Source organism: Fusarium graminearum, chromosome 4 (assembly GCF_000240135.3).
Source record: "Fusarium graminearum PH-1 chromosome 4, whole genome shotgun sequence".
Taxonomy (NCBI): domain Eukaryota; kingdom Fungi; phylum Ascomycota; class Sordariomycetes; order Hypocreales; family Nectriaceae; genus Fusarium; species Fusarium graminearum.
Window position 1 is genome coordinate 3,185,548 of NC_026477.1, and position 16,567 is coordinate 3,202,114.

The window sequence follows — 16,567 nt, forward strand, 5'->3', positions numbered from 1 at the left end:
GTATCTTGGCTCCCGAAGTACGAATAACTCGGCCGTGGTCGTTCTCTTGTCCGAGAGGGCGCTCATTGTATTCCACTTTGAAAGGCGAAGAGTGATGGGGAGGTGTTGGTGGGCCTTGGTAAGCCGCAAACTGGTAAGGGTTGGAGACCTGGTAGTGAGGCGCCGGTATGTTGTTCACTTGGTCAGAGCTGTAGGAGCCCTGTACCATATAAGGTGACATGACGGGTCGTTGAATAGAAGAATTGGCGTTGGCTCGAGAGTCGAATGGGAGCATAGATGGTGATTCCATCATGTTGTAGTCTCCAGGAAGTTGCTGAGGCCAGCGTCCCCAGTTAGGGGCGCTTGATGTTTGAGTTGTGAGGGACATCCTGCCGATTTAAGTCTGCCTCGCTCTCAAAGCAAGACCGACAGCTTTTGTTGGTTGGTTTTGTCCCGGAGGAAAGTCGCCAAGACTTGGTGATGTTGAAGAGAAACAAGTTGTTGATCAAGAACTAGAACAGTATGTCCAAGTGCAATGACAGAAGGGACAAGTTGAACTCGAGTAGAAAGACAGAAAGTGTATGTGTATAGGAGTGAGGATGATTGTAGTAGAATAGTTCTTTGAAGTTGAAAGTGTAAGTTGCTTGTGAGACAGAGTTGACTGGATGGTTGAGATCATGGAGGAGAGGCCCAACTACATATATTCCTTTGCTTGAGTAGATAAGTTGATGTGCGACAAGGGTCAAATTCTCTTGTAGCCAATCGTACGGTAATGCTCAGAGATCCTCTCTGCAAGGCGGGTCTACATACTCTGGTACCTCTTCGACTAGGCCCTGGAACTGTAACAGAATGTTAAACCAGGTCTCGTCATAATACTGGCCTGGGTAGTAGACTGAGATCCAATGCCTTCCCCACTGGCGGGCACTAGGCATGGACCCGGGAGAGGTGTGGGCTTAGAGGTAGATCTAGTCAGGACGTAAAGAGACCAGGGTCGAGATGGGATTTCTGGGTCGTAGAAAGATGAGCAAAGAGGGGAGGGGGGTTGAGGGATGTCACATAGAAGGACGAAGGCTGTCCCCTGTCTAGCTTTAGCTTCTCTGTCTAGACTGGACTGCGAGAAGTTGTCTCTTTCTTTTTCTTTTTCTTTTTCTTTTTCTTTCTGATACTGATAAGTATGGCGACTTGATAACCAAAGTTGAGACATTGTAGCGAGAACCAGCAAGGGGAAACCCTAAAGTGGAAGCTCCATCGAGAAATAGCTGGATTGATGTCTCTCTTTCCTCAATGCTTGATCGATTCCACTTAATTACGCCGATTTGAGCGGTCGTTAGGTTTAAAGCAATGGTATAGTACCACCCGTATTCTGCACTCCTGGTCATCGAGCTTGAGACGCGGTTTTTAAGCTCCTTGTTCGTGTATTATCATAGTCAAAGTAACTTATAGCTTGGATGTTAACACATGTTTCCAGATCTCTTTTTGGGATTGAAGATATGAAGTTGAAGTTAGAGACGTGGGTGTGGCATTGGGACACGGGATCGCGACAAGGGTATGAGGACGCTAAAAGTGACTCCGCTACTGGGGAGAGAGCTGGGGACTTGAGCAGGGGTGGGATGCTCAAGGTGTGTGCTCAGGAACAGCCATGAGTGAAAACCCTCCCAGGGCCATCCCTGAACCCAGGCCCTAATCTCGAATTTTTTATCCTCTTCTCCAAGGCCTCACCGTGTTCGGACCACGCCGGTTGGGCTTGAGCTTCAGGGCAGGGCAGTGCCCAGCTGCTGGCGTTGAGAAGGGTTGGTATCTAACAATTTGGGTCAAGAAGCTGTTCTCGCTCGTACCGACGAAAGTTGTGGACTGGAGTTGCAGGTTGTAATTATGCTTGTTTTGGTGATGCTATTCCTGTGGCTTTTACGGGTCTGGCCTTGATGGCACGCCGCAATGGCTGCAACTACTGATCACTGTGATCAGAGAGTTCCTCTATCGTGGGTTGAAGTAGAACCCGCCTCACGACTCCGTGATATGACTACGCTGCTCAGGTGCACAACATCGTGGCGGGTTCCGCTATCAATAGGGTCTGCTATTTTGGCGTGAATGCCTAAAACTCCTTTCGATGGACGTTGAGCGGCAAATTGTCGTTTTGCTCGGGACCGTATTCCATCTCTCAGCCGCTGTACTCTCTACAAAATCCCAGCCAAGTTGGGCGTGCAAGTATGCCTTGCGGAGTTGTTCCGGTCAAGGAGAAGGAATTAGTTAGCACCTCTCGCTGCGGCTGAACTCTGGCGAAAGTAATAAACCTGGGATCCCTTGCGTGTGTTTTATGCGTACATGTAAATGCGCCGCGTAGTCACCTCTCTGTGTGTGCAAGTGTGGATCGTCGTGGAGTTGACTTCACTTTTGGTCATGATGCGCTGTATACCGTGCTTTGACGAGACTGAAAAATCGAGGTGGCGGCTTGAGGTGCCTCGTCTTCAAAATGCCTGGCAGGTCGTGGCGCTGGACCAGTTGGCGTCAGATGGTTCCTGCAAACATAACGGTCAAACGTCGAGAGCGAACATTGGCTCCGCAGCACTATCTTAGGCACATCAACGGCTGAGAGCCGAAGACTAATAGTCAATAGGCGGTTGCAAAACGACTGGGCCGAGACAAACGGCCGTGGTTAGATAGTTGGTGATATGATATGAGATGAGTTCCTCAATTACGGGTCTCTGGGAACAAAATGATATTCTACCCTCACCTTATTGATACCTTCCTATCTCCTGGAAACACTTGCCTTACCCTAAGGAGTACCATCGATTGTTATTTCCTTCAAATTTTATCAATCTACTTACTAGAAGACATAGTTGTCTAGAGCCGCACCTGCCTTATACATGTCAAGCAGAGATCTAATTGGTTCCCATTTATCCCCACTTCCGCATTGTTCCTTCTCCAAGCATAAGCCAACCAGATCATGTGCGTGCAAAGAATTGAACAGAGCCTCAAACGCAACAAACCCATTTTAAATCCAATACAAGCCGCTATGAAATTTATACATGTATAGAGAGAGCTCTCGAGTGGCTGAACACAGCATCGTTGTGTCTCGCGAATATCTGAGAACTCATAATCGGTTGGTTAATACCTGGTCGTGCTGGTTAAGCAGCTTTACATAAGGAGTTCAACATCTAAACTAATCAGCCTTCAGAAACAGCTTGCCTCGTTCCACATCATGTTGTGCGAGTGCTTTCTTCAGCTTGACTAGGGTCCAAATGCGTCAAGTCTGTACCTACATACAGTACTCCTCTTGGATTCAGACGCGACAGGTAGCTCATTGCAGCTGAGAGGCCACACAACCAAGGGTCATTATTTTTTTAATTTTTTTGGCGATTGCGCTCAATGCCCATGAACCGGGATCATGCATCTTTCAGCTGTTCAATCATATCTTTGAGCGCTCACCTAAACGTGGACCAATTCAGGGAGCACGTCAACACGCAAACGATTCTGCCCGCTGGTTCTTCCTCTAGTGTGTGGTATCTGACTTGCAGGGCTTACAACTGAGAGCGAATATAAACCAAGACGCAACGATTGGCGACATATCTTGCTGGGGACAGGCAATGAAGCGAATATGGTTCAAGAACATACATACGTCTGCAATATGACGAAGTCAAGTACAAAGCATCAGAAGTCAGTTCCACTCGCAAGCGCAGTGCATTGTTGGTACTTGATCGTCCACAGGATACAGTTTTCGCATCCTACACCAGACCTGTCCTTCCGGACCAATGGCGTCAATAGGGCAATGGAAGAGGCCACCTCCCGAGTTCCCCTTCCAGTTATGGATTAACATCTGCCTCCGAGCATTCCCAGAAAATCACGGGGACAAAGGCTTGTCAATTCCATAGACAGGTTGCGAAATGTCTGTGGTTTCGTAATGCCGTCCCCTAACGGAACGGTGTTGTTTTCTCGGCCGATGGCGAGCGAGAAAACAAGGCCCGTTATTTAGACGCCCACAGCTGTTATTAGGGTGTGTGGAACGCACCAATTTTTGGATAAAGCCACCCGCCACGCAACTAACACAGATGGAAAGAAATGATACATCACCTCGCACGCGCTTCCCAATGGGCCATATACGCTCCTAGATCTCGCTGCGTCGAAATCTCGATTTTGCTGTCGCTGAAGGGCTTTAGAATCGTACAAGCAACAATCCAAAGGGGGAAACAAGAGAACATGGTTTATCCATTCTCTGACTGACCAACATGAGCGCTTGAGTGTTAGTGTGCTGCGCTTAATGAGGCAATGGCACGTCGGGCTTCTCACGGGGTTATTACGTTTGCCATATCTGCTTAGCCGAGCAATCGTTATCTCACAGCGAAAAGATCACTGCCGGCAAAGTGCCAGCTAGTTGGTTCCAAGCTTGAACCTCCAAGCTTTTATCTGTCATGAATGGTGGGGTCAAAGCACCAGGTCGTCTGATGTGACTCTTCAGTGGCCTTGCAGCCTTGGTAACCCGATCTGAGATGCGACTTTTGAGATGAGGAATCGAAAGGATCGCATTGTCGATCTTCTCTACTGCCATGTTTGATCTCACTCGGCGCATTGATTCCAGACGCCGTACATATACTATGTGCTGAACAGCGAAAGGCGGTACGCGAGACCGGCCAACAATACGACTAGAACTTCGTGAACACTTCAGACTATCGGAGGAAATACAATGAAAATCAATTTCACCTTTTCCATATCTGGGGCAGCTTGAGAGGGGAGCCGGCAAAACCTGCCAGGGGTTGAGCAAGGATGTTTTACGAGAGAATGGCAAGAAGTCAGAAACAGTAGCGACATGTTAGCGGGGTCGCAAGGCCACGGTGCTAACTTAGGCGCCTCACAACCTGACTGCCGCGAGTCGAGACGGCTCACTAATGCACAAGATTTGGTACTGATCCAGTCTTTTGAGTCGTTACTTGAGACGAGGCAGTTCGTTGGCAGCTTCTCGAAGGCATGTCCCTGCAGTTTCGACTGTACCAACATGAGAAACTACAAGTCAATATTTTCTCAGTTGTCATGTACCAACAGCAATCAGGAACATCCCCTCCTATCCCTGCCAGTACGAAGACGACTGGACTCACTATTGGGTGAGAACGATCCGCTGCCCAAATAGTATATTCCTGTAATAAGTCATCGATATTCTTCATACCAAAGAAAAAAAGGTCTATCTTGACCAATTATCCCTCTGTTTGCAGGAGAGGGAGTGATTGCTACATGTGAAGACCACGATTCCCTGCCACTACTGGTTTGATAGGTAGAAGGCTGATGGCATAAAATATCGAGTCTCTCGTTTATGTCAAACACTGCTTAGGCGCATTGACGAAGCGCAGAACATACATGGCCCAGAGAGGCTGAAAGGCTGAGGGGATGGAGGTAAAAGGCCAGGCGAGTGCCAGACAGGGGATTTCCTTTCCCAGGGTCTCTATGGGCTCAAATACGTATACTATTAGGGCAGTTCGAAGGACGATGAGGCTGGCGATGGCGATGGATGACGGTGGATGGCGGGGCCTTCTTGCACCATAAAGCCCGGCTGGCAGACTCATGGAGGGTAAACATTTGTTTCCTCGACCTTACAGCGGCCGCCTTATCCCCGTTACATCACATGGTGATTAGTCTACCAATGGATCAATCATTCAATGGTTGCGCACCGCTTTTTCTCAAGGTGACAGACCTTGATGTTTATCAACAGTAATAAGAGTTCAGAGGCATGCTCTGGGTACGCCAGCTGTTGCATATCAAAGGATCCAAAACGGGTCGAGTTTAGAAAAGCTGTGCAAGGTACCTCGTTTCAACCACATATACCGCAACTGCCTGTAACTTACTGGCTGGGCGAAAAATCGAAATGTCCACACCCAGAGGAGCTGAGAATTACTCATTTCCAGCAGGGCATTGGAGATAAAGAGTGCAGTATCCGTATCTGTAACTCTCGAACAATCAGACATGGTGGATGGAGTCAGCGGATATGGCCGTGATCCGGATAGGGTGATGAGGGTCGAAGGATCATATTCAGCCCTGACAATCCAGGACTGATCAAGACAAAACTCAGTCTCGTCGAAGAGGAAGGAAGATTGGGTCATGATCACTTCTCAACGACTCTCATGCGCATCAGAGTCTTGAATCACAATTGTGCAGTCAACCAATGAAAGACTAGGTACGATGCTATTCAAGTCATGATGGTGGTTCCTGTCGGACGAAGCCCCATGAAGGACCCTTGTTGCCAAGACTCATGGACACCCACACTAACTTGAGATGCATCAAACTGGATAGGATGCAACAAATACCTTTACAGTATCCTCACCAGATGTGTGTAGATCTACAGCCGATTTCCGTAACCCTGATTCCTTGCGCTCCCGGCGATCGACTCTGAAGCTAGTCTCATGCATGCACAATTTATAGCATGTATGTATGTATGCACAGCACAATACAAACCGCACCATCTTCATCACTTATCAGTTTCAGCAGTCCTCTCTTATTCCTATTTTTACCGGTCGTTTCACTTGTTGTTTTTCTTTTCCTTTGCTTTCTTTTTCTTCGCCAATGCTGTTGTCGCTCTCTACAGCTTGTGTCTCCTTGTGAGACCGATAGCAATGCGAGCACAAACGTCCCGGCCTAGAACTGCTGTTGTGCTTTCATCATATGCTTCAACGCAGGGACGTATTACAGGCAGGGGTATAAGGAACGAGCGAGAGCGCCTGTTTGCTCGTCTCGCTTCACGTTGAACGAGATCTATCCGTTACCAGTACTGTACCTGGTGACGCGAAAAGAATTCATGTGACTCATGTATAGTGTTTACTTGTGAAATACGGATCGAACTAGTGGAAACAACGTTCTGGGTGCATTGATTGAGAACCTGTACCGTTTCTTTTTCGTTCCTTTTCCCTTCTCTCATCTTCTTTTCTGCAGCACACGCAATGTCAAGACCGGGTTGTCTCACATGCCATCCTCTTGTCAGTCACTCATCTGGTTGGGGTCATGCAATCCTCAAACGCCAAAGATGTTTGCTTTGGAGCAAACGCTGAAGAACCAACCTGCATGTGCTCCGTGCCCTCATCCCGGCAAGGGCCGTTCTGTTTTAATGAGCATGATTTTACTATACGGATAGAGGGAAAGGGATTAATTTTACTGTCGTGGAGCAGCTGGCACAAGGTGTTTAATGGGAAACCAATATGAATCAATGTTTTCGGGCTGTATACCGATCATCCTCGGGGCGATTATTCGGCAGTGAAGGAAGACCCGGAGAGATGGGAGAAAGGGCCGTTCGCTCACCGTTGATTGGTGCACCAACGAGGACGGCTGCTCCCGAATGTTAGATTCAGCCCTCCGAGTCTCAGTCACTGACTGACTGACTGTTCGTAGCACGGGCGGGACTTTATACTCTTGGTGCGCTGTGCACAGCGGTAATCTTGATCAAGTTTGAGACATTCAACTGTTATCTCGTCTACAAGGAGCGTTGGCTCTTCACAGCGTTGAGTTTAGCTCACTATTTTGTGCTCGGGCTTAAGCCTTGACAGCGGGATGGGAAGTGTTGGTGTTGGTTGACAACCACTAGCCCTTATTAGTCTGTACTCTCTGAGTACGTCATCTACGTTTACGGGAGGTGTCGGGTTGGTTTGACTTGTGTCGACTTGTGCTGAGATGAAAGTCAGTGCCGCTATCAGGTCAGTGTTCTCCCCCACCACAGCGTCGGGTCCAACTAACAGGGGACCCCGGCCACAAGACGTCCAGCCTTGATCCTCTCTGTGCCTGCCCTGAATTACTTGAAATAGAAAGGATGACTTTGGTTAGGTAGAAATTGTCAAGCCAAAGTGGGAGCGCGGGGAGACACGGCGGATCATGTCCATCCGTGGAGACGGCAACAGATTCAGGGACTCTGACTCAGCACAAATCTTCCTTATGGAAGGGGGGCACTCTATATCAGTTAGGGTACCGACTAATGCTGCAGAGGTGGTCAATGACCCTGGACGTTGCAGTTGTTAGTTTGGCACACCAACTTCAACAGTTTTCTTATGCGAACTTGGTGATCTAAACTGTGCTTGTTCTCTCTTTTTGCTTGAGAAACGTTGGGTGCTATACTGCAGTACAATGTGTAGCTCTCGATTGTCTCACCTCGAGCGCAGTATTTCGTCTTTTACCAACCCAATACGACGTTGATTAGTTGATTACTATACACCAGGACTGGCGCAATAGCAACAGCCTGCATCCGCTAAGCCCAGTCCCCGAGCAGCTGGATTCTTACGATATGTCATTTTTCCTGGTGAATCTGAGATCCTTGGTCGGTATTCCAAAATAGGTACTGCGAGAGATACAACTCTGCAGCAATTGGCTGAGCAAGAGAGGATGCGGAATCCCATCAGGGGGGGTGTGGTTGTTTTTACAAGGGCCAAGCTTCAAGGTTGCAGCCGTACCTTGCAGAACAGGATGTATGTGGTCTTCAGCAGGCAAAATGAGGAAGGAATGTAACAGAAATCTGATGCTGAGGCCCCCCACTTGACCTTGGTCGTCGGTGTAGGGTAATAATGATGCGGTCACGATAGAAGCAAGGGAGTTTTACAACTTGCGCATGGTGTTACTACGACATCACTGAGTAAGAAATATGGTATTAGATAGATGCTGTAAGGGAGAGACTACGGCCATGCTGGCATACATGTCTCAGACCAAGAGATCCGGTTCGAATGCCGCTTGGTCCGACGGCTGGTAGTGTTGATTAGGCGAGAGTATATTTTGATACTTGTAATCAAAGCAGCATGGGCAAGTGGCAGATGACGAACCTCAACTGGTCCTCGTCCTTGTCCCTGTTGGAGCAAAGCAGGGTCAAGCAAGACTCATAGAAACCGGCATCTGTGGGGGTTGGAAGCTCCAGTCGATAAATCACATTTTGTTCAAACACAACCGACTGACCGACCGTTCATCTCATCTTACTATTATCTCTTTACGGACACATAACCCTTCATTCGTATCCGCAGCTGTACTATTGATAAGTGTTCTCAGCTCTCACCGCAACGGCATTCCCATTCATGGCCCACTCGCTGTATTGGGGCCGAATGTATGTAACATTGAACCTCGAAATGAGCCAGGGTGAGAAACTCAGGCGAGGCAGACGTCAGGTTGTATTGGCCTCCAAGATCGACGGTTAGCTTCTGCATGGCGAGAGACGCGTTGTAACCTTGATTCCAAGAAGAGCGTCAGCTTGCGAGCTGGGACTGCGCATTGCAACGTTGACAGCAATAAACATAGATATTGGATGGATCCTCTTTAATTTTTTTAATTTATTTTTTCCGTTCCTCTCGCTCTTTTCTTTTTGGCAGATCTATGTTTCGTGCCTCCGGATCAAGGCCCCCATGTCATAGGTAGTTTGATCGTCCCATATCAATCTGTCTGCTGCAAACTCGCAAGCATTGCCAACTGGGATACCCATGGTCGGGGAAACCGAACCGATGAGATCTATCTTAGGGGCTTGACCTTTACTTTTTATTACCAATTTAGATGTCAACAGAGTTCAAATATGGCCACGGCTATCCCCTTTGGCTTCGACGAGAGGCCTTGGTTAGGAGAAACGGGCGGCTAAATCTGGGGCTCCGCCGTGTCAGTATCACTTAGTACGACTTGCGTGCTATTTCGACTTTGCTTTTTCTCTTTACGGCTTTGTGTCAAAGTTGAAACAATTTTTAGAACGGAAATAGAAAGGACCGCAAAACTCGTGAAATAATACCAGAAATGGCGGTTCGAGCTACGGTTTCTCCGTTTATACTGGATAAAGACCGTACCTGGCGGTCAATAATATGTATGGCACACATCCACTGATTTACAGCCGAATGTAACAGGATCTGTGCCTAAACGGCACAGCACGAGATATGAACAAGTCGCGGCTGTGGCACGCGTTGGCGCACGGTTCTGCTCTGCCCACTGGACTGTCTCCGTACGCCTCGTCGTGTCATGCGCATGGCTTCTTCCAAGTTGATGTATGTCATGTCGTGTCATATAGCAAGGTCATGGCTTCGACTTTCTGTGACAGAAGAACAAAAACCCTCATATCAAGGGCCTGCACTGGGATTGGACATGCCAAGGCTTGGTACCGCACAACCTGTTCCAGAGACATGGGCGCTATACGTACGTAGACACCATGTGAATGATCTTCAAGACAATAACGTCATCCTCGTCTAAGTATCCTCTCTGCAAGGATATGTGCTGTATTCCTCTCTTCAATAGTATGTGATTGCCCCCGTCTAAGTGTCCATCGGTACATTGATAGCTTCAGTTATGGAACTCTAACCTACGGCACAGCAAAACCATAACCCAATGATTGGACCGTAACTGCCGTCACAACTACACACCACTTCAGCGGATCTTGACCCGCGGAAGTGGTTCAGTGGACTAGAACGGACTTGTTGTCTCAGGAGGGAGTTGTTCCTGGCGAATAGTATCAATGACATATTACGATCTGCTGCTTGGTATTTCTCCAATCTATGACCTGCATAAACCTGGAGAGATGACTGTTGGATACCTTATCGAATCGTTGGATCGAATCTCGTTACAGATTCGAGACATCGAACCATGATCTATCGATGGAAGGAATGTACAAAGAAAAAGAAAGGAAAAGAAAAGAAAGAAGAAAAAAGGCTAAGCCATGCGGCGGATGCGTGGTATCCAGCTAGATGGATTACGCCAGTCTGAGCGCGCAATACTAAGGTCAACTAGTAGTGGCAAGTTCAACTCTGCCCTGGGCTTGAAATCCAGGCACCTAAGCCCAACTGGTGGCTAGCAAAAGCCCTTAGTTAACTCTTCCGGCCCGGGACGGTGCCTAGTATTTCCTTTTTATTGTCTTCCGAATTGGGCGGAATTTCGACACACGGACACTGATTGACAACATGGGTTTAATACGAACCTACGAGAGAGCCTGAAAAACTTAGGGTCCCCCCTGGTAAGGCTGTAACCGCTAAAACCATAGACCCGACCTATGGACTGCCCGCTGTGTGAGCACGGGCTGCAAATGGGTACCTATAGCACCTATAGGTTTGTGCCTGAGCCTCAGCACTGAGCACTGCGCCACCAGAGTTCATCTCGTCTCATCCCGTCCATCTGGACTAACGTTGGAACTCCATGCTTATTAGGTGCACGGCGCACAACGCAGGAGTAGAAGCTGCGGCCTCCCAACACAAGGCAAGAAACAGGTCAGTGCTGTGCTGTAGGCTGGCTGTAGCTTCCATCCATAGCTGCCGTACAACAGTTTACCCGCTGCCGCGCCCGCCACGTTGGGCTGTCTGGCGCCCGAACTGTCGGGGCAGGAGCACGATCTGATCGCCCGCCCAGCAGCCACCATCGCAGTTACCTAAATCTTTACAGGTAGGTACTGCTTACTTTTCTGCACAACGCCACACAAGCCCGATACTGCACTCCAAAAGACATGGTGGCACACGATATCTGATGGATGGATAACATTCCGGCGGAACTAATGTCACATCTACATACATGTGCAATCCCGAATATCCTCTTTGTCTCTTCATCTCATCAGCTGGACCCCAAGACCCCGTGTAAGCGGAGAACGTTAACAGAGAGGGCGCGCCACGTCATGTAGGTGAAAGATGATATATCTGATTTCGCCCTGACTGTCCGACGCCGCGCCGCGTTACAAAGGGCGAAAGTGAAAGGGTAGCAACGACTCCATCGAGATAGACAAACGCCTCACATTACCTGCTCGAGCTGAGAGAATGTCGTGAACGATCCCGGCACCGCGCCGCCCCGCAGCCTCAGTCTCAACTGAACTACAACTCAACTGCCATACTTGGAAACCAGGGGAAGCCATCCATCCCAGGATCGATGCCATGGATCTTTACTGAACCCCGTCACTTTTGCTGCAAGATCTCGTCTCTTCCCCTGCTCAAATAACCTCGAGCCAAGCAAGAAAGGCAAGCCGACATGCCCCCGCACCGGATGCCATCGACGATCCGGGATTTCTACCCACCAAAAGTCGCAAGCAATACCTAAAAGGCAATACAAGAGAATGACAGGTCAACAAAGCCCAGATACAGCCACTGTAATCGAATCGTCAAGACCGCAGGAATAAGAAAAACCCTATCAATCAGAAACCACATGTGGTGGTGGTGAGGTGCAGATACTACACGTGCGCATTAAGCAAGCAATCTCAATCTATCGACCAAACAATCGATCAAACCAACAATACTCAACATCAGACATGTCTTCACATTGACGCACGGCATTATCCGTCAAACAAACGCAACAAACCCTAACCTTGCACTTCACCTGCACCACCATACACACAAGAGGTTCTTCAGTCGAGCTTCAATTAAGCAATTAATACCCTAGTCCTGGTTACGGCGTCTCTAGAAGGAAGCGAAGGGCCAATGACGATGTGTAAACATCGTGTTGTCTCTTTTCTCGCCAGCTCCCCCCCCAATCCTGTTGGAGCACATTGGGCTCCAACCTAGTGACCCATCCATACAGCCAGACAAACCAGACCCCTCCTCTTACTTCGCAACTAATCCCCCACTAGATTACCCTACGCCGACTCTGCTGAGGCTGATCACATATCATTTTTCGCCGGTGAATCACGTTTTTTTCTTCGGAAAGGGGCGCCTCTGCCCAGACAAATTTCCATGTCAGGGACCCCAAGAAACAACGCCACATAAGAGTGAATTCGGAAGGAGGCATCTGGGATGCAACTGATGAGATCGTGGCTTCTGCGCCGTCCTACGCAGTTGGTCATTTCTCGATCCTGGCGTCACTTCCAGCCCGTCGGTATCGATAACACCGGGACCAATTGTTCAAGACAAGATCGCAAAGTGGTTTCAAGCCTTATTTTGCATGAAAAATACCATGATCTTCGGTAAGGCGAACGTTACAAAAGGCAAGGTGATGAGGCAAAAGCCTGATAGCCTCACTAAACTGTGGCGATGTCAACTAATGACCCAGTGGCTCGGTAGCAAATTCATGGGAACGAATGGCGCTCAGAAACGGTATTGCGCAACTTCGAGTCCGTATATCCACGATATGCATATTGTCTTGTTTTCCAAGTAATGATCTCCTTCAATTTCCCGGGTACTCAACTATCCGAACGAACTAAAGTGTCGGGTCGCCGTTTGTTAACGTTCGAACCCATTCTTCGATCCATGACTGGTGTCGCCATTTTGTGATATGCGACGAGAAAAGATTCGATGAGAAACTGAATCGCTTTTTGCATGGAGGTCCCGAAAGGGAGTGCCCGAAATTCCTCGGTGCCCTCCATCACGGGTCCTACTTGATCGGCTCTTGTTTCGGAGACAACTTCGAATCTGCATCAAGGTTATGCAAGATGGGAAGCTTGATCATATCGGTTTTGCTGCGGCTATAATTGCGCGACGCAAGGGAAACCTCGCTATCGGGGCCTGAGTCGGCCATGTGCAGTGTGTATGGCATCCTGCACTGAAACAACAAACAAACAGACAGACGACATCTCCCATACCGGATTCAAAGCCGTTTGCCCTTTTTGAGGTTAATTGCATATGCACGATATTCCCTCATGGTCACCATCTGTATGACCAAGTTGACTCGTCTCTTGTCTCCTGTCCCGGGACCGTGGTGTCTGAGATTCGTGGCTGAACACCAAGGGCAAAATAGGGATGTCATCTCTCCTAGCGTGACGTCTCGTGGGTAAACAACTTCAGCTGAGGGTAATTAATATATGCAAGATTCGATCTTGGAGGCTCTGGTTGGAGCTTGTGGGAGACGTCGTGCGGAGCCGACCAGGGTATACAAAGGTGTCAAGGTGACATCGCGCATACCTTGAAGAGGATACTCCCCACGAAACTCGGGTCCCAGCCTCTAACTCTTGAGGTCATCCGCACCCTGTTTTCTGTAACTTCCAAGGTGGATGGCCCTCGCAAACCTCACCAGCAATACTCAACATGCCCATGTCTTTATCGCATCATTCCAAGGAGTGATCTTCGTTTACCCTGGTCACGATCCCTCTGTCTCGTTAGATCAAACATCTTGTTAAGGGTGGAAAGGGCTAGGTGTTTATCGATCATGTCGACAAACATTTTGTAATATCGTTCCAACGGAGGCGGTTGTAGGAAAGTATATTCTAATTCCCTACTTCGAAATATACAAATAAATAATCAGCATCATGTACTCCTTGGAATCTCGGGCAGACCGGGAGATAACAGGGGACAAGAGCAAGCGTTCTGTCATCCCAAGTATTCGGGATTCGGGAGGTGGACAAGCGATCGACCGAGGAGGGCCTGTCTCCCAGCATTTCGGCTCGTCCCGTAAAATTCGCAAGTTTCGCCGTATATGGAACGGGTTCCCTTCCTATTCGGGGCTCCAAATCCGACGGCAGTAGTATTATGGGAGTTGACAGATATTCTTGGGTACGGGGTATCATCTGAATGCGACTTCATCCTCCAACTCTCCTGTCGCCGGTTATGCAACGATACGACGCCGTTCTGAAAATCCCACCATTTGCCTTCGTACCGAATGCCTCGATAATGCTAAAGTCGCTATCGAATTCTTTACCTGTCATAATTGATAGCACGCTTATCACGAGACTGTAGGGAGTATAACCCGCCTGATATACCTGTTGAGGCAACAATAGCGAATATTCCTGGCAACATTTCCTAATACTACTACAGTACTCGCAAGCCAATACTCACAAAGTTTAGACTGGTGAACCTATGCTACGCGATGCTACTGCGCCCTGTCTCGACGCAGTGGTAAAGCAACCCGTGCATGCCTCTCACATAACGTATCAATTATGCTCTGGCTTGGCCAGCGTTGGTATGGGGATAGGAAGCGAAATCATATGGGATGTATCGTTCGCATGAGAACTGCAAGAAAGTTCTGGCTGCGTGGATTTGGACCTTGATAAGCGCTAAGATTCTTTGAACCATTGCATCCTCGTTAGTTGCGAGAGATGGCCGATCAAGAAGTCACGATCGATCTATTATCTCTTAGAGGTCATTGTATTGGACAGAGAACGAGAATCGATGCGGCTATCTGATCTGGACGGGAGCGAACCAAGCTGTCATTTCCGTGTCATCAGCATGTGAGTGATGAGTCGTGATGCTTGTCAGTCTCGGCATCGATGCAGTGTCTAATCCTAAATTTATTCCTTCGATGGCTGATGCGCATCGTTTCCTTCTATCTTTACGCTCATCGACCGATTCCGCTGTTGTGATCCAACCCTGGTTCGAGAAGGATAGTTCGCGCCCTCTTTTGGTCGTGAAAAGTTTTCCCATGGACGAAAGAGGAACCCCGAATATCAATAAGTCCTCTTTTGATTGAATCATCGGTGTTATTCCTGTGCAGTCAGACCGCTTTGAGGCAGTGGAAAGTGGTTGCGGAGAAGTTCGGAGACACTCATGCAACTTGTGGTGTGACTCTGACCTAGGCATCGGGAATATGAGGACTCGAGTCACTTTAAGCGAACTCTTACAAGTGAATCAAAGTACAGGCTCAGGGACCGGAAGTTCAAGTGGTTTGGTCGGTAAGAGTTGTCGGGAGCTCCGGGCTGAGGATTCGGTTTGGGTTTGCTTGTAGTGATGCTAGTTTGAGTGACTGCTGCTGGGAACGGTGATACGTATACTGACAGGGAGTACGGCCTTTCAGATCATCGAGAATAGCACTGCCTATAGCTCTGTGTTAATTATGCGAATATATTGTTTGATATTATGGTTATATATCAAGTTATGGTGATATCTGATGTTGAGGTATAGGGTAACCAAAGTTTGAAAGACATGAAGCCATCGCAGTCTCACTCATGCGCATTCAACAAGTACGAGTTATATGGTTACTGTTGAATTTAAAACCAAACTCAAGGGTTATCTATACATACATTTGAATTATTTGAAGGTGTGCTGTGCTTTGTTGCTGCTATTGGTCTTGATCGTGATGATGGCTGTGATGATGGCTGTGATGATGGCTGTCACTTTCCTCCCATCATCCCTTATTTACTACCACAGTGATTGATGGACCACGACTGTACGGATGTTGGTGTTTCCGTTACCAAGTTACTGTTGAAATGAGCATTGGAATCGGTCGTGACATGACGGTATGCAGCATATCACCTTTCTATGTATGACTCGCTAAGTCAACCAGCAGTAGTTCGGAATTTCCTCAAAGTTTGCACTGTGAGGACGCAGGAGATTGCCTCTGATGCTAGAAAGCAAATGTTTTGATCCAAATTAGATGTTTATCGAATGGTGCAACTTCTATGCCATGCTTTTCGCGATTGGTAAACGAGGCTCGTGGTTTGTTTCACGGCATCACGATCAAGAACAAACTCACAAGCAAATATCTATGGCAATGGCGCTTGAAAACAATCTAACACATTGTAATAAAAATGTCCAAATCACTGATATCAAATTGTATATAACTGGAAAGCCTCGGCAACCCACTCTTGCTTGTTCTATAACAGCAAGACACCTACATCATAGAGCGACTACAAGACACTGGCTTCTAAAATAACGAAATAACTCATCGGGAAGAACGACCTAAGGATACAATAGTCATGTGTATCGATGAATGCATAAAGTACGACTGCACAAAGTGTCAGCGCCGTATCCGGGCTACCGAGCAGAAGCTCTTATGT

At 48.1% G+C, this 16,567-nt stretch overlaps 4 protein-coding genes across 4 annotated transcripts; all 4 read right to left on the reverse strand.

Moving 5' to 3' along the window:
- Positions 1-805: 805 nt before the first annotated feature.
- On the reverse strand, positions 806-1,183 carry FGSG_13124 (uncharacterized protein; the record flags this gene model as incomplete). The annotated part of the gene is made up of 1 exon (XM_011328790.1): positions 806-1,183. One exon carries the CDS (start codon positions 1,181-1,183, stop codon positions 806-808), a length of 378 nt encoding a protein of 125 aa, XP_011327092.1.
- A 757-nt stretch (positions 1,184-1,940) lies between these two features.
- FGSG_13125 (uncharacterized protein) lies at positions 1,941-2,814 on the reverse strand (the record flags this gene model as incomplete). The annotated part of the gene is given in 5 exon segments (XM_011328791.1): positions 1,941-2,153; positions 2,302-2,328; positions 2,393-2,495; positions 2,752-2,803; positions 2,805-2,814. Coding segments are annotated over 5 exon segments (405 nt in total).
- A 1,856-nt stretch (positions 2,815-4,670) lies between these two features.
- On the reverse strand, positions 4,671-6,062 carry FGSG_07340 (uncharacterized protein; the record flags this gene model as incomplete). Its single annotated transcript, XM_011328792.1, has 5 exons — positions 4,671-4,717; positions 4,827-4,974; positions 5,067-5,105; positions 5,657-5,710; positions 5,808-6,062. The coding sequence occupies 5 exons, from the start codon at positions 6,060-6,062 to the stop codon at positions 4,671-4,673; spliced, it is 543 nt and encodes a 180-aa protein (XP_011327094.1).
- An 8,907-nt stretch (positions 6,063-14,969) lies between these two features.
- On the reverse strand, positions 14,970-15,371 carry FGSG_13126 (uncharacterized protein; the record flags this gene model as incomplete). The annotated part of the gene is made up of 1 exon (XM_011328793.1): positions 14,970-15,371. The coding sequence occupies one exon, from the start codon at positions 15,369-15,371 to the stop codon at positions 14,970-14,972; it is 402 nt and encodes a 133-aa protein (XP_011327095.1).
- Between the last annotated feature and the right edge of the window lie 1,196 nt (positions 15,372-16,567).